Source organism: Euleptes europaea, chromosome 1 (assembly GCF_029931775.1).
Source record: "Euleptes europaea isolate rEulEur1 chromosome 1, rEulEur1.hap1, whole genome shotgun sequence".
NCBI lineage: Eukaryota > Metazoa > Chordata > Lepidosauria > Squamata > Sphaerodactylidae > Euleptes > Euleptes europaea.
In genome coordinates, this window is record NC_079312.1 from 175316462 (window position 1) to 175338980 (window position 22519).

General features: G+C 45.8%; 1 protein-coding gene across 1 annotated transcript; it reads right to left on the reverse strand.

Annotated features, from left to right (window-relative positions):
* Window positions 1-7801: 7801 nt before the first annotated feature.
* On the reverse strand, window positions 7802-15581 carry LOC130490883 (lysozyme C-like). Its single transcript, XM_056864690.1, has 4 exons — window positions 15434-15581; window positions 14416-14574; window positions 11484-11562; window positions 7802-7862 (listed from the first exon to the last, which is right to left on the reverse strand). Exons 1-4 carry the CDS (start codon window positions 15579-15581, stop codon window positions 7802-7804), a joined length of 447 nt encoding a protein of 148 aa, XP_056720668.1.
* Window positions 15582-22519: the final 6938 nt, after the last annotated feature.

Genomic DNA, 22519 nt, shown 5'->3' on the forward strand with positions numbered 1-22519 from the left:
CCTTCAGGTACTTCCTGGCTTTTGTGTATGTTTGGTCATTCCCAAGGTGGCCTTTCTGGGCAGGAGGTCCAGTTCAATTAAAGCGGGGGTTCGATGTGGCCTTGGGGGAGCGCTCATTTAGCAGCAGCACCTCTGCCCGTGCCACAGAAGAAAGCTAGCCCTTTCTGGGTAAGATCGCATTGGGTTTGGTCTTCAGCGTACGTAGGTATCGGTTTTAAAATTACACCATTAAGCTGGGGTGAAAGCGTGCACACCTGTATGCTAACCATGCCACTGGATGACCCCTGACACCAGGGGTCCCCAACTTTTTTGAGCCTGTGGGCACCTTTGGAATTCTGGCCCAGCGTGGTGGCTGCCGCAAGTAGCAGAGCCAGCCATAAAGTGGCTGCCACCGCTTACCTTCAGTCACACAGTGAAGATCCTTGTGTTGTGGGGCAAAGCAGCATTTTTAAACATCAGCACAGCCAATCAGAAACCTTCCTGGGGAAAAACCCCACCTGCCCCCCCCTTGCTAAAAACCCTGGGCAGGAAAGTTGTGGGTGGGGGCCATGGTGCCCACGGGCACTGTGTTGGGAACCCCTGGAGCCACCTGCTGGCAGTTGATAGTATTGCCCTTACCTAGCCCACCTTCCAGCAATAATTGCCCAGGAAATGCTTTGCCCCCGCCCAGAATCTCACGGGAAAGCCCCTTCAGCCATTGCTCCAGTTTCCACAAAATATCAGCCTGACTTGATGCTGGAGAAACGAGTTATTACTTTTTCACTTTGATAAACACCAGCCGGTGTGGCGTGTTGGGCTAGGATTTGGGAGACCCGAGTTCCGATTTCCCCCCCCCTCTGCTGTGAGAGCTTGGGACGGTCATGTAGTTTCAGCCTAGCCTACCTCATAGGGTGATTGTGAGGATAAAACAAAAGAGGTGAGAACAATGTAAGCTGCTTTGGATCGTCTTTGGGGGGAATGATGGTATAAATTAAGTAAGTAAAGCCAGGGATTTGGTTGCCAGTGGGCAAAAAAAATACGGAGGGAGGGGTTAAGAGAATTCACTGTGCTGCAACCAAAGTGAAGTTCTGCAGCTTCCCCCGGAATAGTTTTAGTGGCTCCTTTCCTAGTGTCCGCCCTCAAACCTCCCTTTTATTTATTTAGAGAATTTATATGCCACCTCTCCAGAAACCTGCTCAGTGTCAACGGCAAAATAAAAAAAAACAAAGTCTATAAACTGACAACATAATTTAACCAGGATCACAAAATAACGTTTAGCAACCTGAAGCGGTCCTTCAGGTACCCTGGTCCCAGGCTGTTTAGGGCCTTAAAGGTAAAAACTAGCACTTTAAATGATCCCTGGAAGCAGACAGGTCGCCAGTGCCGATCTCGCAACGTGCGTAATGCAGTTCCTGTATCCTGTGCTCAACAATAGTCTGCCTACTGCATTTTGGAACTGCTGAAGGTTCCAGTTTTCAAAGGCGGCTCCAGGTAGAGCGCATGATGGTGATCCAGCATGGATAGGATCAAGCATGGATTGCCGTGGCCGGACACTTTTTGAGGAACAGCCATAGCTGGCGTATTAGCCGAAGCTGACAAAAGGCATTGCGTACCATGTCCGAGACTTGCTCCCTCCCCCTGTAGTAAGAAAGAAAGAAACTACAAAGTTAAGACCTCTACAAAATGTAAACAAAATAACCACACATAAGTATAATGTGTACGTGGTAAAAGGTAAAGGTCCTCTGTGCAAACACCGGGTCATTACCGACTCATGGGGCAACATCACATCACAACATTTCTTAGGCAGACTGTATTTACGGGGTGGTTTGCCAGTGCCTTCCCCAGTCATCTTCCCTTTACCCCCAGCAAGCTGGGTACTCATTTTACTGACCTTGGAAGGATGGAAGGCTGAGTCGACCTTGAGCTACCTCAAACCGATTGCCGTCAGGATCGAACTCAGGTCTTGAGCAGAGCTTGGACTGCAGTACTGCAGCTTACCCCTCTGCGCCATGGGGCTCCATTGTGTGACGAACACAAAAATCCACAAGCGTGTATCAACCCGCCCTGAGACCAGCCTTGGTTGGGGATTGAGGGTAGAATAGAAATCAAAAAATAAATAACGTAAATAAAAATATAACATAAGCCCCGTCGGCATTTCAAAAATGTAAAATCAATGGCTAAATAACAACCCTGCCGTATGTAGTATGTGACAGTATAAAAAATACCACTTGAATACACGTTTTATGGTTACATAAATCTGAAGGTTACATAAGTTGCATAAGAGTTTCGTGCAATTTTTTGTCTCTAGTTGCAAGGTTTAAAACCAACTGAAGAAGACCACTTTTCGAGAGAGTAGTACCCGGTAGCTCGTCTTATGCAACCTATGTAACCTTAAGAGCCAGCGTGGAGTAGTGGTTAAGAGCAGCCTGCTCCTCCACACGAGCGGCGGACTCTAATCTGGAGAACCGGGTTCGATTCCCCACTCCTCCACATGAAGCCTTCTGGGTGACCTTGGGCCAGTCACAGTCCTCTCCAAACTCTCTCAGCCCCAACTACCTCACGAGGTGTCTATTGTGGGGCAGGGAAGGTGATTGTACGCCGGTTTGAGACTCCTTACGGTAGAGAAAAGCAGGGTATAAAAACCAACTCTTCATCTTAAAAGATGTGTTCAAGTGGTATTTTTGATACTGTCACATACTACATATGGCATGTTTATTATTTGATTTTTGTGTTTGCCACGTGAATACACGTACATATTATATTTATGGGTGGTTATTTTGTTTACATTTTATGAAGGTGTTAACTCTGTAGTTTCTTTCTTCCCTCCAACCGCCAAGAGGTCTTAACTCTGTAGTTTCTTTCTTTCTTCCCTCCAACCCAAGGCCAGGATGCAGTAGCACCCCCAAGCTACGAACCTGCTCCTTCCAGGGGGAGTGCAAACCCCCCTCCAGGACAGGCTGACTCTTCAGTCCTTCAGCAGCATCTCTGTCTTGTGTGGACTGAGCAATAAACAAAAAAAGTGGGGGAGGGAAGACCCAACCGGAAAAACCAAAAGCTGGGTACCCAGAGGTTGGGTGGAGAAAGGTAAAATAATGTTACGTATAAATATATTAAATTATAAGGGGCTTATATCAGGTTGATACTTGCATGCACACTCTGCATGGGAGACTAATATGAGCCCTGTGGCGCAGAGGGGTAAGCTGCAGTTCAAGCTCTGTTCATGACCTGAGTTTGATCCCGACAGAAGTTGGTTTCAGGTAGCCGGCTCAAGGTCGACTCAGCCTTCCATCCTTCCGAGGTCGGTAAAATGAGTACCCAGCTTGCTGGGGGTAAAGGGATGATGACTGGGGAAGGCACTGGCAAACCATCCCGTAAAACAAAGTCTGCCTAGTAAACGTCGGGATGTGACGTCACCCCATGGGTCAGGAATGACCCAATGCTTGCACAGGGGATCTTTACTTTTTTTGTATCAGGTTGATACTTGCATGCACACTCTGTATGGGAGAAAATATAGCCCAGAGTAGAACAACTTGCAGGTATTCCACCTTAGTGGGCTTTCAGATTTGAGAATTGATATACACCCCTACACATATACCTGGGCTTTTCCAGGCATTATCTCGCCTGAAAATGTTAGATATAGAGCAGCTTCGGCAGCCTATTTACATTTTCTGGAATCTAATAAGGGCAGAAGGGTGTTTACGTTAGCGAGAAGTAACACCTTACCCTCTGCAGTATTGGAGGGAAAATACAAGAAAATACCCTACAAACAGATTATGGGCATGGCCACTTAAAGAGACAATTGATTGAGCACGTGTGTGTTTTTTAATTGTACTCTATATAATAACATCCGTAGCAAAACTATTGGGCCGTTGCTGGCAAGGTTCCCTGGGAGATCTAATAAAATTAAGCCTGAATATTTTCTCTCAGACAAGAATCATCAGGCTGGTTGCTCGATTTTGTACCCAAGTTTGTAATTTTAGAAGAAGTAAAAAGGGCCTTTTGACATAAAGAGTGATCAAGTTTTAAAGTTTCTGGGTAGGATTTAAATTTTTAGTATTTGTCCAAAAGAATTTCAAATGGTACATTTGTTTATAGGTGATGTTTATCCTGCAGTTTGTGTTTGGTATATACGATGTTTGTGGGCAGTTTATTTTATTTATTTTATTTGTTCAATTTATAACCCGCCCTCCCCGGCCAAGACCAGGCTCACGACGGGGAACATCATCAAACATAAAATATTAACAATAAAAGTAAATATTCTAAAATTAAACAATGAAACCCAATTTAAAAGCTTTAAAAAACTCCAGGTGGCTACATGAGTTTGGTTGTATACTGATCTTATTCCTTTTGTTTATTCCCTGAACCTGTTTTTGTGCTGGCCGTGGACCATAATAAAGTTTTAATGTAATGCCTGAGCTTTTATAATTCTGTTTATATATTGTGATGCATTTGTATCTTGTTTGTGTGTGCGTTATATGGGATTTTATCTGACCACTGACGAAGGCCAGTAGGCCGGAATGCATATGGTGTGTGGCTTAAGTTTATCAACCTTATTAGCTGCCATAGTGCTGTATCGTTTTTCATGTTTTTAAGCACCTTATAATAAATATATTTCTACATAACATTATTTTACCTTTCTCCACCCAATCTTCGGGGGCCCAGCTTGTGTGGACGGAGCTTCAGTTCATTGGCCCTCATCCATCCCATTACCTTTTTCCAGGCACCTGTCCAGGACTTCCCCACCCAGCTCATCTGTGAAGGAGAAGTGGAGTTGGGTGCCTTCTTCACATTGGCAGCAAGTCACTTCAGATCCTCTGGGGCAGTAGCAGCATCCCTCTTCGTCGAACAATGGCTCTCAGGAATCTGCACTGGCTGTTACCCCTGAAGGGGGTATTAATGCAACCTTTGAACTTGGATGGGTCTCCAAGCTTATGGCACACAGGCTGGGTCAGACCTAAGATACAAGGACAGTCCTAAGCAGTGAAGTCAATAGGCTTGGAAAGGTGTGGCTTTTTAGGACTGCACTGTGAATGAGGTCCCGAGAATGGATGTCCTGTATATGTATTGCAGGCTTCCTAGCCACAAATCCTCATGGCAATTTAGCAAGAGCCAGCATGGGGAAGTGGTTAAGAGCGGTGGACTCTAATCTGGAGAACCGGGTTTGATTCCCCACTCCTCCACATGAGCGTCGGGCTCTAATCTGGTGAACCGACTTGGTCTCTCCACTCCTACACCTGAAGCCAGCTGGGAGACCTTGGGCTAGTCACAGTTCTCTTCGAGCTCTCTCGGCCTCACCTACCTCACAAGGTGTCTGTTGTGGGGAAGAGAAAGGGAAGGCGATTGTAAGCCGCTTTGATTTTCCTTTAAAAGGTAGAGAAAGTCTGCATGTAAAAACCAAATCTTCTTCTTCAAGCAGAGTTTGTGCACTTCATGGGACGGGAAATGCCTCTGATTCTTTTGTAGAGGCGAGCGTCCTTTGACGGGGGAGCAACCCCCCCCCCTTGGCCTCTGCATGGAGCCTCACAATCCCATTCCATCAATAAACTTGTGGCAGAACCTCTTCTTAAATAAACTTTTCAGAAAACATTTAAGCATTTGTTTTTCTTAACAACATCAAACTACGAGAGCACTAACGGTACACCGCACAATCCCAGCAAAGAGATCGCTGGAAAAGAAGGCTATATGTGGTTTTTACTTGCCTGAAGGCAGTGACCCGGATGGCCAAGGCTTGCCTGATCTTGAAAGCAAAGCAGGGTTGGCCCTGGTCACTATTTGGACCGAAGGCCGGTGAAGAAGTGCAGGGTTGCTACGCAGAGGCAGGCAACGACAAAGCATCTCTTGCCTGGAAAACCAACATGAGGGGTCGCCGTAAGTCGGCTGCAACCTGATGGCACTTTCTGCCGCCATGGGGCAATTCCTGCAAAAGGAACGGGACAATTGCGGTCAGGAACGGCAGGTCATTTTCCTCTGCAGTGTTCTGTGGGCTGCTTTTGAGAGCCTCGTGGTTTTTGGTACACACACCCCCACCCAGGGAGTAAGGGAGAGGGCCTCAGCACCAAGCGAAGACATGGGAGGGATGTAGGATTTCCCATCCCCCTGGGAATGCCCAAAGGAGTGAGCCTTCACACCTTCCAAGCAGATATTGGAGACTTGGAGGTTTTTAAATGCTAGCTAGCGTGGTGTAGTGGTTAAGAGCGGTGGACTCTGATCTGGAGAACTGGGTTTGATTCCCCACATGATCGATGGATGCTAATCTGGTGAACTGGGTTTGTTTCCCCACTCCTACACATGAAGCCAGCTGAGAGACCTTGGGCAAGTTACAGTTCTATTAAGAGCTCTCTCAGCCCGACCTACCTCCCAGGGTGTCTGTTGTGGGGAGGGGAAGGGAAGGAGATTGTAAGCCTGTTCGAGTCTCCCTTATGTGGTAGAGAAAGTCGGCATATAAAAACCAACTCTTCTTCTAGAAGGGGCTCCAGGAAAAACTTTGACCCGGGTTGACCTGGTCAGTGGGTGGAGAAAGGGAAGGTTTAAAAGCAGAGCCGAAGAGAGGGCTCCTTTTGGCTAGGCCACTCAGGGAAGACAGAGCTCATCTGAGGCCTGGAGGAGGCAGCCATTTTGACCATTTGGCCCCAGGTGCTGAAGACTTCCAGGTAATGGAAACTAGGTAGAGGCTTACAATACCCTAAGCTTAAGAGCCTGTCCTATATTCCAACACCTGATAGGGCATGTCTAGAGAAAGGGGCAGAGGAATTGCATTTCCGTTCTTTCGAATCCCTTGCTTAATCTGTTGCTGTGCTAAAAGTATGTTTGGAAACTTTTTACTTTTAATAAAAACTCTTAACTTTGAAAAATAAAATAAAAGATTTATACATTTAAAAGAAGACATTAGGCTATGTCGGGTGAACCACCGGACTCAAAGGGATGGCTGAATGTGATTTCCAGTACTTCAGAGGGGTCTTCAATGCCCTTCGTTGTTCCTTCCTGTTATTAGCAGAACCAGAATGAGCAAGTAAAAGCAGAAGTCGTCATGCAAAATAAGAGGAGGGAAAGCAGCTGCTTAAATTGCCTTTGCCCAAGTTGTGAAATCCAGTACAGAATTTTGTTTCTGATACACAGCCTTCTTCCTGTCACAGCCTTTAAGGTAAAGGTCCCCTGTGCAAGCACCAGGTCATTCCTGACCCATGGGGTGACATCACATCCCAACGTTTTCTAGGCAGACTTTGTTTATGGGGTGGTTTGCCAGTGCCTTCCCCAGTCATCTTCCCTTTACCCCCCCCCCAAAACTGCCAGTTCCGGTAATGGATTGGTTACAATTCTTTTGCATTGATCTGCACCCTGCAACCTTTCCTCGGGTTGCCAACCTGCAGGTAGTGGCTGGAGATCTCCCACTATTACAACGCATCTCCAGCCGATAGAGATCAGTTCCCCTGGAGAAAATGGCCGCTTTGGCCATTGGACTCTATGGCATTGAAGTCCCTCCCCGCCCGCCTCGGGCTCCGCCCCCAAAATCTCCAGGTAATTCCCAGCCTGGGGCTGGCAACCCTAACCTTTCAGAAATCAACCACGAAATCGATAATCCCCACACACACACACAAAGAACAGCTTTGTTTCTTCACATTTGCTTTATTAATCCCAAATAACCCACTACAAAATCATTTGGGGAGATTTTCTTCAACCACACTAACTCTGCTGCTTGGGCACAGGCATTATCAGTAGGTTCCCACTGGAGACGCAGGACGAATTGAATCCCTAATCTATCACCAACGCAATCATCCTCTGGCGCCGTTTCCCCCACTGTTGGTCTTCAGCCTCAGACACCTCTCTACCAGCAGCCCCTCACGTAGGGGTCGACATCTCCCTGGCAAAACCTGTTCCAGGCCACCCTGCCAATGAAAGAAGAAGAAAAAGTGCAGGTTAAACTTTTCACAGAGTTTACATGAAGTGTCGTTCGCTGTAGACCGGCGGTTGCCAATTCATGGGTTGTGAACCTCGGGGTGCGACCAGCCTTGCAGACAGATGTACATTGGGGAAACTCACCTTGAGAACATAAGTAAGGCCCTGCTGGATCAGACCCAGGCCCATAAAGTCCAGCAGTCTGTTCACATAGTGCCCAACAAGGTGCCTCTAGGAAGCCCACAAACAAGACAACTGCAGCAGCACCATCCTGCCTATGTCCCACAGCACCTAACTGAATAGGTATGCTCCTCTAATACTGGAGAGAACAGGTATGCATCATGGCTAGTATTTGGACTAGTAGCCACGGATAGCCCCATCCTCCATAAGGAAAGCCCTGCTGGATCAGACCCAGGCCCCTCAAGTCCAGCAGTCTGTCCACACAGGGGCCAACCAGGGGCATCCAGGAAGCCCACAAGCAAGATGACTGCAGCAGCATTATCCTGCCTGCACCTAATTCAATAGGCATGCTCCTCTGATACTGGAGAGAATAGGTGTGCATCATGGCTAGTATCCATTTTGGCTAGTAGCCATGGATAGCCCTATCCTCCATAAGAATATAAGCAAAGCCTTGCTGGATCAGGCCAAGGCCCATCACGACCAGCAGTCTGTTCACACAGTGGCCAACCAGGTGCCTCCAGGAAGCCCACAAGCAAGACGACTGCAGCAGCGTTATCCTGCCTGCGTTCCACAGCACCTAATACAACGGGAATGCTAATCTGATACTGGAGAGAATAGGTAAGCATCATGACTAGGGTTGCCAACCTCCAGGTACTAGTTGGAGATCTGCTATTACAATTGATCTGCAGCCGATAGAGATCAGATCACCTGGAGAAAACGGTCGCTTTGGCAATCGGACTCTATGGCATTGAAGTCTCTCCCCGCCCCAACCCCTGCCCTCCTCAGGCTCCACCCCAAAAATCTCCAAGTATTTCCCACACCACCCCAGCCGATCCTCCCATGCTCCATGCACAATTGGAGCCATCCCCCACTGGTTCTTCCCCCAAGGGTGTTCCTTTTCCTGACATGTGGCTGTGATGTCATATGACTGCCTGTCACATGACATCTTTGCCCCTAAGTGGGTCCCACACTGCTGCCGGAGGGATTTATTAATTAATTAAAGCTGGGTGCCGGCTCAGGAAAGGTTGAAGGCCACAGCTGTCTCCTCTCCGGATAGGGTTGCCAACCTCCAAGTAATAGATTAAACAAATAAGAGCATCACTATGCCTGAACCTAATAGGTTTGGAAATCAGCACAGTCAAAGTACAAAATTACAAAATTATTATTAGTGATTAGGACAAATTACAACAAGTGTTATACAACAACAAATGCTATCCTACTATGATACATATATACAAAATTCAATGTCAACCACACAGGTGTACACATATTCTCAATGCTATAGATGCAAATTAGTCTTCAATTTGACTTGAAGTACTATTGGATTGAAGACTAATGACAAATTACCAGACCTTGGACTTTGCAATGGTATTTAATTGAACATGGGGCTGAAGAAAGCATCCTGAAACGGCCGTCCCCCAGCTCATTCTTTTTTGGATTATACCATTCATTGGATATCCTACTTGAACTGGACTTTTCAACCTCACCATTAAGAAAAATTGCATATTTGAGAGAGAGAGAGAGAGAGAGAGAGAGAGAGAGAGAGAGAGAGAGAGAGAGAGAGAGAGAGAGAGAGAGAGAGAGAGAGAGAAAGAAAGAAAGAAAGAAAGAGAGAGAGAGAGAGAGAGAGAGAGAGAGAGAGAGAGAGAGAGAAAGAAAGAAAGAAAGAAAGAAAGAAAGAAAGAAAGAAAGAAAGAAAAAGAAAGAGAAAGAAAGAAAGAAAGAAAGAAAGAAAGAAAGAAAGAAAGAAAGAAAGAAAGAAAGAAAGAAAGAAAGAAAGAAAAAGAAAGAAGACTCTGCTATAGGGAATGAAAGACATCACATCTGCATTTGTTACCGCCTTAAGGTGGCAGTAAAGAAAACAATCTTTTCGTGGACAAATGAGCATTTGGACATTAAAAAAGGTAAAGGTCCCCTGTGTAAGCACCGGGTAATTCCTGACCCTTGGGGTGACGTCACATCCTGAAGTTGACTAGGCAGACTTTGTTTACGGGGTGGTTTGCCAGTGCCTTCCCCAGTCATCTTCCCTTTACCCCCAGCAAGCTGGGTACTCACTTTACCGACCTCGGAAGGATGGAAGGCTGAGTCAACCTTGAGCCGGCTACCTGAAACCAACTTCCGTCCGGATCGAACTCAGGTCGTGAGCAGAGCTTGAACTGCAGTACTGAAGCTCATCACTCTGAGCCACGTGGCTCCTAATTTGGACATTAACTCTTCAAAGAAAAAACAAACCCCAAAGAAGACACACACCTGTTTGCTTAATTCTTACACCTATTTATTATACCTAATGTGAATTTTAAAAAACAACAATAGCGATTTGTTAATATTCAGAAAACCTCATTGCTCTTCTGTAATGCCCAGCACTTCACCCTCTGGTTATTTCATGAGGGCAGTGGGACAAGGAGAGAGTAAAGCAGCCGATACTGCAAGTGACAGGGATGTGTTCCAACCAACAGAGTAACAGAATTTGCCACCGAGACATTTGTGTAGCTAGGTTTCTGTGCACACCATTAAAGCCAGTCATCACAGTGGGTGGGGAAGGGCTTTCTAACCCTATGCTAGGGGGAAGCATTTTTCACTGGGAAATGGCAGAATGGATGGGATCCCACCCCCCACTCCCCCACCCCGCCCCATTCTTAGTAACAAAACATCATTGCGAAATTCTCTGCAAGACTCCTGCCACGTCCTTTTTGGGAATTACGTTTAACTTTCCTGCACACACCCCATTACCTTCCCATAGCAACATAAGGACATAAGAAAAGCCCTGCTGGATCAGACCAAGGTCTATCAAGTCCAGCAGTCTGTTCACACGGTGGCCAACCAGGTGCCTTTAGGAAGCCCACCAGCAAGATGACTGCAGCAGCATTACCCTACCTGTGTTCCTTGGCACCTAATAGAATAGGCACGCTCCTCTGATCCTGGAGAGAAGAGGTATGCATCATGGCTAGTATTCATTTTGACTAGTAGGCATGGATAGCCCTCTCCTCCATAACAACATAAGGAAAGCCCTGCTGGATCAGACCCAGGCCCATCAAGTCCAGCTGTCTGTTCACACAGTGGCCAACCAGGTGCCTCCAGGAAGCCCACAAGTAAGACGACTGCAGCAACATTATCCTGCCTGTGTTCCACAGAACCTAATATGATAGGCATACTCCCCTGAGACTGGAGATTATAGGCATGCATCATGAGTAGTATCCGTTTTGACTAGTAGCCATGGATAGCCCCATCCTCCATAAGAACATAGGGAAAGCCCCGCTGGATCAGACCAAGGTCCATCAAGTCCAGCAGTCTGTTCCCACAGTGGTCAACCAGGTGCCTCCAGGAAGCCCACAAGCAAGACGACTGCAGCAGCATTGTCCTGCCTGTGCTACATCACCCAATATATTCGGCATGCTCCTGGCTTTCCCCAGAGTGTTAGGTTATCCTCTTACCAGGGAGTCAGGCCTCGGGCCTCCTGGGCTATCATCTTGGCACAGCGGATGTCATCTGCGATGTTGTCATCCAGAAGTCCTGGAGGGTGAAGGAAAGGAGGTGAGGAAGAAATGCAGTGACTGCTTGGCTATTCCACCCATCTAGTTCTCCAGGCGCGTGATTCCCTAATCCCTACTTCTTCCTCACGACAACCCTGTACAGTAGGTTGGGCTGAGAAATAGTGAACAACCGCAGGTCACCCCAGTACAGGTTTGAAGCTGAGCAAACACACGTTTCTCGGGTAGGGCTGCCAACCTCTAGGCTAGGCCTGGAGTTCCCCTGGAATTACAACTGATCTCCAGATGACAGAGATCTGTCCCCCAAGAGACAATGGCTGCTTGGAAGGGTAGATTCTATGGCATTATGCCCCCTTCCCAAACCCTGCCCTCCCCAGGCTCAACCCCCCCAAATCTCCAGGAATTTCCCAACACAGGGAACCTCCAGGTACTACCTGGAGATCTCCTGCTATTACAACTGATCTCCAGCCAATAGAGATCAGTTCGCCTGGAGAAAATGGCCGCTTTGACCATCGGACTCTATGGCATTGAAGTTCCCACCCTCCCCAAACCCCGCCCTCCTCAGGGTCCATCCCAAAAATCTCCAGGTATTTCCCAACCTGGAGCTGGAAACCCTAAACCTTATGGGTCTCATTTTCCTATGGTACCTTGGCTTGCAAAACATACAGAAACTAGGTGGATGGATGGGTGCCTATTAAAATGAAGAGGGTGGAACAAAAGGATAGAAGAAGAAGAAGAAGAAGAAGAAGAAGAAGAAGAAGAAGAAGAAGAAGAAGAAGAAGAAGAAGAAGAAGAAGAAGAAGAAGAGGAGTTGTTGTTGGTTTTTATATGCCGGCTTTCTCTTTTTTGTTTTTAGTATAAAATTTTATTATTTTCTAGTTACATCATTTTCATTTCAATCATTCAAATATCATAGATTTATAACATGAACTTTATCTTTTCAATCAAAGTAAATAATTCTAACTATATAAACTTCTCCTCTCCGCTCCTCTATCTGTTTATTATATCTATTCTCCCCTTTGTATTTAATTTCGAATTCATTATAATACTTTAATTGTAAATTTAAATAATCATTCAGCTATCTTAAAACATAAATTTTACTGTTACTACTTTAAACAACTGAATTTAAGCAATGCATATCCTTTGATGTCTCCCATGTTTAATTCATTTACACAGTATGTCGTCCATGCCTCCCATTCTCCCACAAATTCCGTATTCTCCTTTTGATTTACTAATGCAGTAAGTTTAGCCATTTCTGCCCGTTCCAACATTTTATGTATCTAATCAGTCTTATCAGGTATCTCAAACATTTTCCATTTTGCTGCATAAACCAATCTTGCAGCTGTAGTGGCATATATCAAAAAAGATCTCTGAGTCAATATAGATTCCGGTATAATACTTAACAACATCATTCCCGGTGTTTTGGGGATATTTTGTTGTAATATCAGTCTTAGTTCATTATAAATCATATCCCAAAAGTTCTTTGCTTTTTCACATAGCCACCAAACATGGTGAAAGGTGCCAATCTCATCTTTACATTTCCAACAGTTTGGTGACATTGTTTTATACATTGTAGCTTGCTTTTTTGGTGCCAGATACCATCTATAGATCATCTTATATATGTTCTCTCTTAACGATTGAGAAAGTATATATTTCATGTCTCTTGACCAGAGTCTTTCCCATCTGTTCAAAGGAAAATAGTGACCCAATGTCTGTGCCCAGGTAATCATCGTAGATTTAATTTGATCTTGTTCTGTATATATTGTTAACATCTTTGAAATTAAATGATCATTATTATCCAATAACGTCTGTTGTAAAATTGATTTGTCTTTGATAAAACCTATCTTCATATCCTGTATATATACAGATTTTATTTGATAATATTGAAACCAAGTCAGATATTCTTTTAAGTCTTCATGGTTATCATTTGTTATCATCCCATATTAAAAGGTCCTGGTAAGTTACAAATTGGGATGGTCTCAGTAGTCGTAATGTTAACATTTCTTGTGGGGAGATCCATAAAGGCGTTCTGGTTTCTAAAAGATGTTTATATCTTTGCCAAATTTTTATTAAAGAAGATTTAACAATATGATGTTGAAATGTTGTATGGTTTTTACGTTTGTCATACCACATGTAACTATGCCACCCAAATCTGTGGCCAAAACCTTCTAAATCCAGTAAACTTCAGTTGAATCCAGTCTTTTAGCCATACAAAAGCCGATGCTTCCGCATATAATTTAAAATTTGGAAGAGCAAACCCTCCTCTTTCTTTAGAGTCAACCAAGTATTTATAGGCAATTCTAGGTTTTTTCCTTTGCCAAACAAAATTCAACAAATCCTTCACATATCAAAATATTTTGTTTGTGTAATTATTGGTAGATTCTGAAACAAAAACAACAGTCTTGGTAAAATGTTCATTTGAATTACTGAAATACGGCCTAAAAAGGAAATATTTTTATTGGACCGTGATATCATTTTTTTTTTTTTACTGCTTCCCACAATTTAACATAGCTGTTAGCTATTAAGTCTTTACTTTTGTTTGTAAATATGCCGGCTTTCTCTACCACTTAAGGGAGACTAAAACTGGCTTACAATCACCTTCCCTTCCTCTCCCCACAAGACACCCTGTGAGGTAGAGGGGCTGAGAGAGCTGTGACTTGCCCAAGGTCACCCAGCTGGCTTCGTGTGTAGGAGTGGGGGACACAAATCCAGTTCACCAGATTAGCCTCCGCCGCTCATGTGGAGGGGAATCGAACCCGGTTCTCCAGATCAGACTCCACCGCTCCAAACCACCGCTCTTACCCACTATACCACACTAGCTCTAGTTGTGGTTGGTTTGTGGTTCCTGCTCACACACACATACACACACACTTACTGCTACAGGAAATTCGGCAGGCGTTCTTGGAACCGGGAGTCCTGCCGTCGTCGCACCAGTACAAGCTGTTGATCTGGAAGATCCCGTAGTCACGGCTGCTGCCGTTGTCATGCACGGCGTCCGTTCGGTAGCCGCTCTCGTGTTGCACCAGGCAGACCCCTGCCGAAAGAGATCGTGGGCAGGTTATCTGGGACAACGGGAGGAAACCCCCCAAGCCCGCAGTGGCAAGAAAGCCCCAGGGGCATAATCAGGCGAAGGAGATTGAGTTGATCTTGCAGTGGGCAAAGGGATGAGGGGTCTCATAGAACATAGAGTTGGAAGGAGCCATAGAGGCCATCTGGTCCAACCCCCTGCTCAATGCAGGATCAGCCTACCCTAGAGCATCCCTGACAAGTGCTTGTCCAGACGCTGCTTAAAGACTGCCAGTGAGGGGGGCTCACCACCTCCCTAGGTAGCCTATTCCACTGTCGAACAGCTCTTACTGTAAAAAACTTTTCCCCAAATATCCAGCCGGTACCTTTCCACCCGCAATTTAAACCCATTATTGGGAGTCCTGTCCTCTGCTGCCAACAGGAACAGCTCCCTGCCCTCCTCTAAGCAACAGCCCTTCAAATACTTCAAGAGAGCAATCCTGTCCCCTCTCAACCTCCTCTTCTCCAGAGTGAACATTCCCAACTCCCTCAGCCTTTCCTTGTAGTAGGGCTTGGTCTCCAGGCCCCCGATCATCCTCGTCGCTCTCCTCTGCACCTGCTCGATCCTGTCCACACCCGGTTTGAAATGAAGCCTCCAGAACTGCACACAATACTCCAAGTGCGGCCGGACCAATGCTGTATACAGCGGGACTACGACATCTTGCGATTGGGATGTTATGCCTCTGTTGATGCACCCCCGAGATCGCATTAGCTTTTTTTGCCGCTGTATCACACTGGGTGCTCATATTCGACTTACGGCCCACCTATACCCCGAAATCTTGTTCGCACACACTGCTGCCCAGAAGTGTATCCCCACATCTACTCACAGTCAGCCACTTTGCGTCCTACAAAGCCGCTGAAGCCCTGCCGCTTTAGGAGCCTCGCCAGCTCGCATCTCTCAAACACTTTGCCCTCGGCCCCGGGAAGGGCTAGAGCCGTGAGGAGGATGAGCGCCAGGAAAAAAAGGGTCTTCATCTTGGCAGAGCTGAGCAGATGAGCACAGCTCTTGCCCACTTTCGGCTTTTATGTGAGATCCTCAGGAGTTGACTCATGAGGACAGCAGGCGCTCAAGACACCCCATGTCTTGCACAATTCTTGCACAATCCTCTCACTTCTGCCTGCCGTTTTTCACTTTCAAAATAAAGAAGAACAGCTGACCACATAAGTTTGTAAAAAATAACAGCAATTCAGGCTATTACCTAACAAGGCCAAGAAATATATTCACATCAATCCATCAGGTTTTATTTCAATACAATATCAGCTCTGAATAAAAATCAAAGCTTGGTTTAAAATGATAAAAATTAAAACAATAAAAGTTGATGATTCCGGGAAGGATGATTTGAAGAGGAGGAGGAAAGATCTGCTATGGGGAATGGTTTTTCAATTAGCCATTTACGAATCCCACTAGACCAGAGGCAGAATTGGGCTACATGAGTGGTTATCTCCCGAGAGGAGTCTGCTAAGAGAAGGGAAACTTTAGCTTCTTCCAATCTCCCAGGAAAGGATGACAATACGGGGAGAATGTACTGTGATCTTATGTCTTTGTAGAAGGGATACTGCAGCAGAACATGTTCTATTATTTCCACTTTCTCTGTTTTGCATGGGCATAGTCGTTGATGAAAGGGAGTACGGAGATACCTGCCTTCCCGGAGAGCTGAAGGTAAGGCGTTGAAACCCGCAAGAGTAAAGGCCCTTCAATATTTGGATACTTCCAGGCATCCGAGGTAGTCTGCAGGGTGGAAAGGTTTGATGTATTGCAAGATGGTTGAATATTTATGAATCTGAGCGCTACCTGATTGAAGGGCATGGTCCAAGAGTCTCTGTAATATTCACATGAAAGAATCCCATAACGATATGTAAAATAATGCAAAAAATTACATTCGCAGACAATGTGATGAACAAGCTGAAAACAATTCCGGAAAGCCAAGTCCTTGAAATTGGCTGAGTCCTTATCCGACTCCGATTGTCGGTTGACAGCTTGTATCAAATCTGTAGCTAATATTTCAATTTAGTATAAATTGCCAAGTTCATCTTATCTCTCTCTCTTTTTTTTTACAGGGCTCCGGTATCCGCCTGTTTCGACAAAACGTCTTCCTCAGAAATCGTTGGTGGACTGTATATAACTATTGTGCACAAATACAACATCCGTAGCTTCTACCAATATCAAAAATAAATAAATACATACATATTATGAATTGTATAAGTTGAAGATATTTATGTAGTTTTTAACTTGGCAGTCCTCATGAAAAAAAACACCAGGGCCTTTCCAAACACAGCGCATGAGACAAGGATTTCCCAAAATTGCACCACACTGTGAGGGACTCTTTTCTTGTGCAAGTGAAGCAATGGGCCACACTTTCCCAGTGGTATGCTTACTCACCTCCAGGTGGGGCCTGGCAATCTCCCAGAATAACAACTGATCTCAAGAGAACAGAGATCAGTCCCCCTGGAATTCGGGGAATTTAAATCAGGGGAACTGATCTCTGTTCTCTTGAGATCGGTTGTTATTCTGGGAGATCGCCAGGCCCCACCTGATTTAAATATTTGGCTTGATAAGGTGAAAGAAACCTATGCTTTAATTAAGTTGGCATATTATAATAAAGACAAAAATACAGAACTGGACGCTAGCTGGAATGTAACAAGGTTGGAAAAAACACTCCAATGTGTAAATCGCAGAGGGAGTGATGCAATAATCATCGGATTTTAGATAAAAAAGAGTATTGTTTGGTTCACTGGTATGGATATTTTAGTTATATTAGCAGCACGGTTTTAGTTTATTTTCAAGAATTTGTAGCGTGTGTATTTTAGTAAGGTTATATTTCCATTTTCTTTTATTGTTATATTCTCATTTTCTCTTAATAATTTTTTTTTAAAAAAGAGATTAGTTCCCCTGGGGGGAAAATACTTCTTTGGAGGGTGGACTCTATGGCATTGTACTCTGCTAAGTCCCACCCTTCCCCAAACCCCACCCCCCAGGTTCCACCCCAAAACTCCAGGCATTTCCCAACCTGAAGTTGGCAACCCTACCCAGTAGCCCTTCCATAGCAGTTTACATCTTTGTCTGCCAGAACTGGGTTCCAGCTACTCAGAAAGTAGGGTTGCCAGGCCCCTCTTCACCACCGGCGGGAGATTTTTGGGACGGAGCCTAAGGAGGGCAGGGTTTGGGGAGAGGAGGGACTTCAATGCCATAGAGTCCAATTGCCAAAGCGGCCATTTTCTCCAGGGGAACTGATCTCTATCGGCTGGAGATTAGTTGTAACAGCAGGAGACCTCCAGCTAGTACCTGGAGGATCGCAACCCTGTGCTGAACCAACATGATCCTACCTTGCCTGGGAAGAAAGGTTCATGCAAATCTGCAGCTAAAAACTCACTGTGAATGGAAAGGGGACTTGTGCTTTTGTTATAATATGGTATGATCACTGAACAGTACCCACAAGGAAATTTTTTTTAATGTTGGTAATGGTGTTGGCTCATTAGATTATTAATCAGATTTATACAGAGGGAGACCGACAGAGACTGGGAAGTCTTGTGTCTTCTGAGAAAAAACAGAGACTGGGAAGTCTTGTGTCTTCTGAGAAAAGCAGAACAGTGGGTTGGATAAAGCAGCAGTTCTTACTTCCCCCCCAAAAAAAATTCCAGGCAGAAATGTGACCCCCAAGAGACAGCCACAATAAATCATGAATCATCGGTTACTTAACACTTTGTGTTCTTCCCGCCCTGTAACCAGCCTGATTTAGGATCTCCATCTTGAAGACAATGATTAGCGGTGAATGGGTTTTTCCTCCTGAGTTTCTTGAACTGGTGTTTTGAAGATGGGCTGTTTAAGTCTGTGGTCCGGAACACAGGAGCATGCTTGCATTTCCAGATGCACATGAACACAAGAAGCTGCCTTATACTGAATCAGACTCTTGGAGCATCAACATCAGTATTGTCTTCTCAGTCTGGCAGCAGCTCTACAGTCCCAGGCAGAGGTCTTTCACATCTCTCACTGCCTGGACCTTTTAACTGGAGATGCCGGGGCTTGAACTGGGGATCTTCTGCATGCCAAGCAGATGCTCTACCACTGAGCCACAGCCTCTCCCTAAAGGTAAAAGGACATTGCCTGACAAACACCTTCTAAAGTCAGGAAAGCAATTGCAGTCAGTTTTCCTTGGACTTGAGGCATGCTCACAGGTTAGCTCTCGGCTAAAATTTTGTGCGAAGAGGTTTTTCTGCACAGTAGTGGCAATGAATCCCTGGACTTGTAAATGGGTTTTACCTGAGGCAATACCTTGTTTGGAACAGTTAAAAGCCCACCTCTTGGTCCTGGGCCTTCCTATTAGCAAAAGTCTTTACTCACTGGGGTGATAAGAACCTTAATGGAGATTAACACTCCTCACTCTGCCAAGGAGGATATTATACGTAGCCTCAGAAAACAAGGCAGATGATACCAAATTATTTAGGGTGGTTAAAACAAAATCAGACAGCGAAGAGCTCCAAAAGGATCTCTTCAAACTGGAGGAATGGGTATTAAAATGGCAAATGAGACTCAATGTGAGCAAGTGTAAAGTGACACATATTGGGGCAAAAATCCCAACCACATGTACACTGATGGGATCTGTGCTGGCAGCGACAGACCAAGAAAGGTAAAAACAGATAAAAGGAAGCATTTCTTCACACAACGCATAAATTGTGGAACTCCCTGCCCCAGGATGTGGTGATGGCTGCCAACTTGGAAGGTTTGAAGAGGGGAGTGGACATGTTCATGGAGGAGAAGGCTATTTGTGACTACTAGTAAAACTGGATACTAGTCATGATGCATGCCTGTTCTCTCCAGGATCAGAGGAACATACCTATTATCATAGGGGCCGTGGAACACAGGCAGGATGGTGCTGCTGCAGTCGTCTTGTTTGTGGGCTTCCGAGAGGCACCTGGTTGGCCGCTGTGCGAACAGACTGCTGGACTTGATGGGCCTTGGTCTGATCCAGCAGGGCCTTTCTTATGTGCTTATTAATCATATCTGGCCCTCGTAACAATTGAGTTCGACACCCCTGATTTAACGTGTTAGTTTGCTAAACAGTGCCCTCTCACACTGCAGTTCTGTCCCTTCGGGGGTCTTTCAGAAGACACTTTCATTCCTCTGCCCATTCTCCCTTTCCACCACTCCAGTCAGTGACCCTGGAGCTGGGGAGGGGCTGTGGTTCAGTGGTAGAGCATCTGCTTGGCATGCCGAAGGTCCCAGGTTCAATCCCTGGCATCTACAGCTAAAGGGACCAGGCAAGTAGGTTATGTGAAAGACCTCAGACTGAGACCCTGGAGAGCCGCTGCGGGTCTGAGTAGACAATACTGACTTTGACAGACCAAGGGTCTGATTCAGTATAAGGCAGCTTCATGTGTTCATGTGTAGTGTGGGGGAAACCAACCCAGTTTTTCAGATTAGAGTCCACCGCTCCTAATCACGATACCATGTTGACTCTTTGTCTAGTCTCCTTTTAAAGGCAGGAAAGCTAGTGGTCATGGCTGCATTTTGTGGAAGCGCATTCTGTAAGCTAGTTAATGCCTCGTGTCAATCACTTCCCACATCTGTCCAGAATCTACCGCCCACCAATTCCATTGAGCAATTTGAGTGTCATGAGACAGAAAGGCTTCCATGCCGCTAACAATTTTGGAAGTCTCTGTCATGCCCCCTCTTTGTTGTCTTGTTTTGACACCAAAAAGTCTCACATGATCAAGGCTTGAGAGCCAGCGTGGTGTAGTGGTTAAGAGCGGTGGACTCTAATCTGGCGAACCGGATTGGTTTCCCCACTCCTCCACGTGAGCGGCGGACTCTAAGCTGGTGAACCGGACTGGTCACCCCACTCCTACACAGGATGCCAGCTAGGTGACCTTGGGCTAGTCACAGTTCTCTCTGAACTCACTCAGCCTCACCTACCTCACAAGGTGTCTGTTGTGAGGAGAGGAAGGGAAGGAGATTGTAAGTCAGTTTGATGCTCTTTAAAAGGTAGAGAAAATCGGCATATAATAACCAACTCTTCTTCTTAGTTCTACGTAGGGAAGATGTTCCAACCTTTTGCTTACATTAGCTACCAATATTCAACCACCATCTGGTCCACAAGAGAAATGCTGAACATAGAATTATAGAGCTGGAAGGGACCACCAGGGTCACATGAACACATGAAGCTGCCTCATACTGAATCAGACCCTCGGTCCATCAAAGCCAGTACTGTCTACTCAGACCGGCAGCGGCTCTCCAGGGTCTCAGGCAGAGGGTCTTTCACATCACCTACATGCCTAGCCCTTTTAACTGGAGATGCCAGGTATTGAACCTGGGACCTTCTGAGTGCCAAGCAGATGCTCTACCACTGAGCCACAGCCCCTCTCCAACCCCCAGCACAATGCAGGAAATTTACAACTACCTCCCCCCCCCTCATACCCCAGTGACCCTTACTCCATGCCTAGAAGTTGGGAAAAAACCTTTCAGGATCCCTGGCCAATTTGGCCTGGAGAAAAACTGCTTCCTGACCCCAAAGTGGCGATCAGCACTACCCTGGGTGTGCAAGAAAGGGCCACGAGAGCCAAACACTGACGCAACATAAGAACATAAAGAACATAAGAAAGGCCCTGCTGGATCAGACTAAGCCCCATCAAGTCCAGCAGTCTGTTCCCACAGTGGCCAACCAGGTGCCTCTAGGAAGCCACAAGCAAGACGACTGCAGCAGCATTATCCTGCCTGTGTTCCACAGCACCTAATATAATAGGTATGCTCCTCTGATCCTGGAGAGAATAGGCATGAACACAAGGAAAGCCCTGCTGGATCAGACCCAGGCCCATCAAGTCCAGCAGTCTCTTCACACAGTGGCCAACCAGGTGTCTCTAGGAAGCCACAAACAACTGCAGCAGCACCATCCTGCCTGTGTTCCACAACACCTAATATAATAGGCATGCTCCTCTGATCCTGGAGAGAATAGGTATGCAGCATGACTAGTATCCATTCTAACTAATAGCCATGAATACCCTTTTCCTCCATGAATATGTCCACTCCCCTCTTAAAGCCCTCCAAGTGGTCAGCCATCACCCCATTCTGGGGCAGGGAGTTCCACAGTTTAACTATGTGTTGTGTGAAGTCATACTTCCTTTTATCCGTTTTGAATCTCTCGCCCTCCAGCTTCAGCAGATGACAAAGCCAACCACCTCCTTCACCTAAACAGTGAAACTAGAAGCCACTTTAAAGTTTTCCCTAATTTGCTTAACTTCCAGTCTTTCTGGATAATGAACATCACATACAACCAATGCTACAAATCATTTTTTATTTAAGATTTGGTGCTTAGTACAAGATCTGGACAACGCCTTAAGATGTTATGCAACCCCAAACACAACAGTTTTAGAACAGGTTATCTTTTAGTTATTATCCACCCTCCAAAGAATCCAAGATTCTCTCTTAATACTTCCTACCATGGATCAGTACAGCAAGCAAGCATAGGGGACCAAAACAGCTCGGCATTTCGCAGGCTATACCACATTCTAGAATTGAGAGCTAGGCCTGTTCCTCTAAATCGCCACACTTTTCAAAAGAGAAGAGTTTCTATTTGATTTTGGCAACTGGATTCTAGAGAATGTCAGCTCATTCCCCCCCCCCCACAAAGCCAACACTAATCCCAGTGACCAAAGGGAGAACCCAAAAAATTAACACTCCTCCCAAATCCCCACAGGGGAAAGATTTTATACTGCTCGTGCGAAATCAGACCGCTCCCTAAAGAGGGACTCTGCACAGCAGAAAAATAAATCAGTCAGGCCTTTTATACACAGCTGTTTCCCTCGCCTTAACCCCTCTGACGACTTCGGGTCTTTGTGTTGATTATGCACACCGTTTCTGACCGTCAGAGGTCGCCTCGCTCTCCCCTCCGCGTTTCCATTTCTTCTGGTGGTCCCTGGCC

Excerpts from the sequence above, each read along its gene's own strand:
- LOC130490883 (XM_056864690.1), bottom strand. The coding sequence starts at position 15,581 with ATGAAGACCCTTTTTTTCCTGGCGCTCATCCTCCTCACGGCTCTAGCC. Across the intron at positions 14,575-15,433 it reads AGGACGCAAAGTGGCTGACT|GGGTCTGCCTGGTGCAACAC; the intron begins GTGAGTAGATGT and ends CTCTTTCGGCAG. Across the intron at positions 11,563-14,415 it reads CTGCCGAATTTCCTGTAGCA|GACTTCTGGATGACAACATC; the intron begins GTAAGTGTGTGT and ends TTCACCCTCCAG.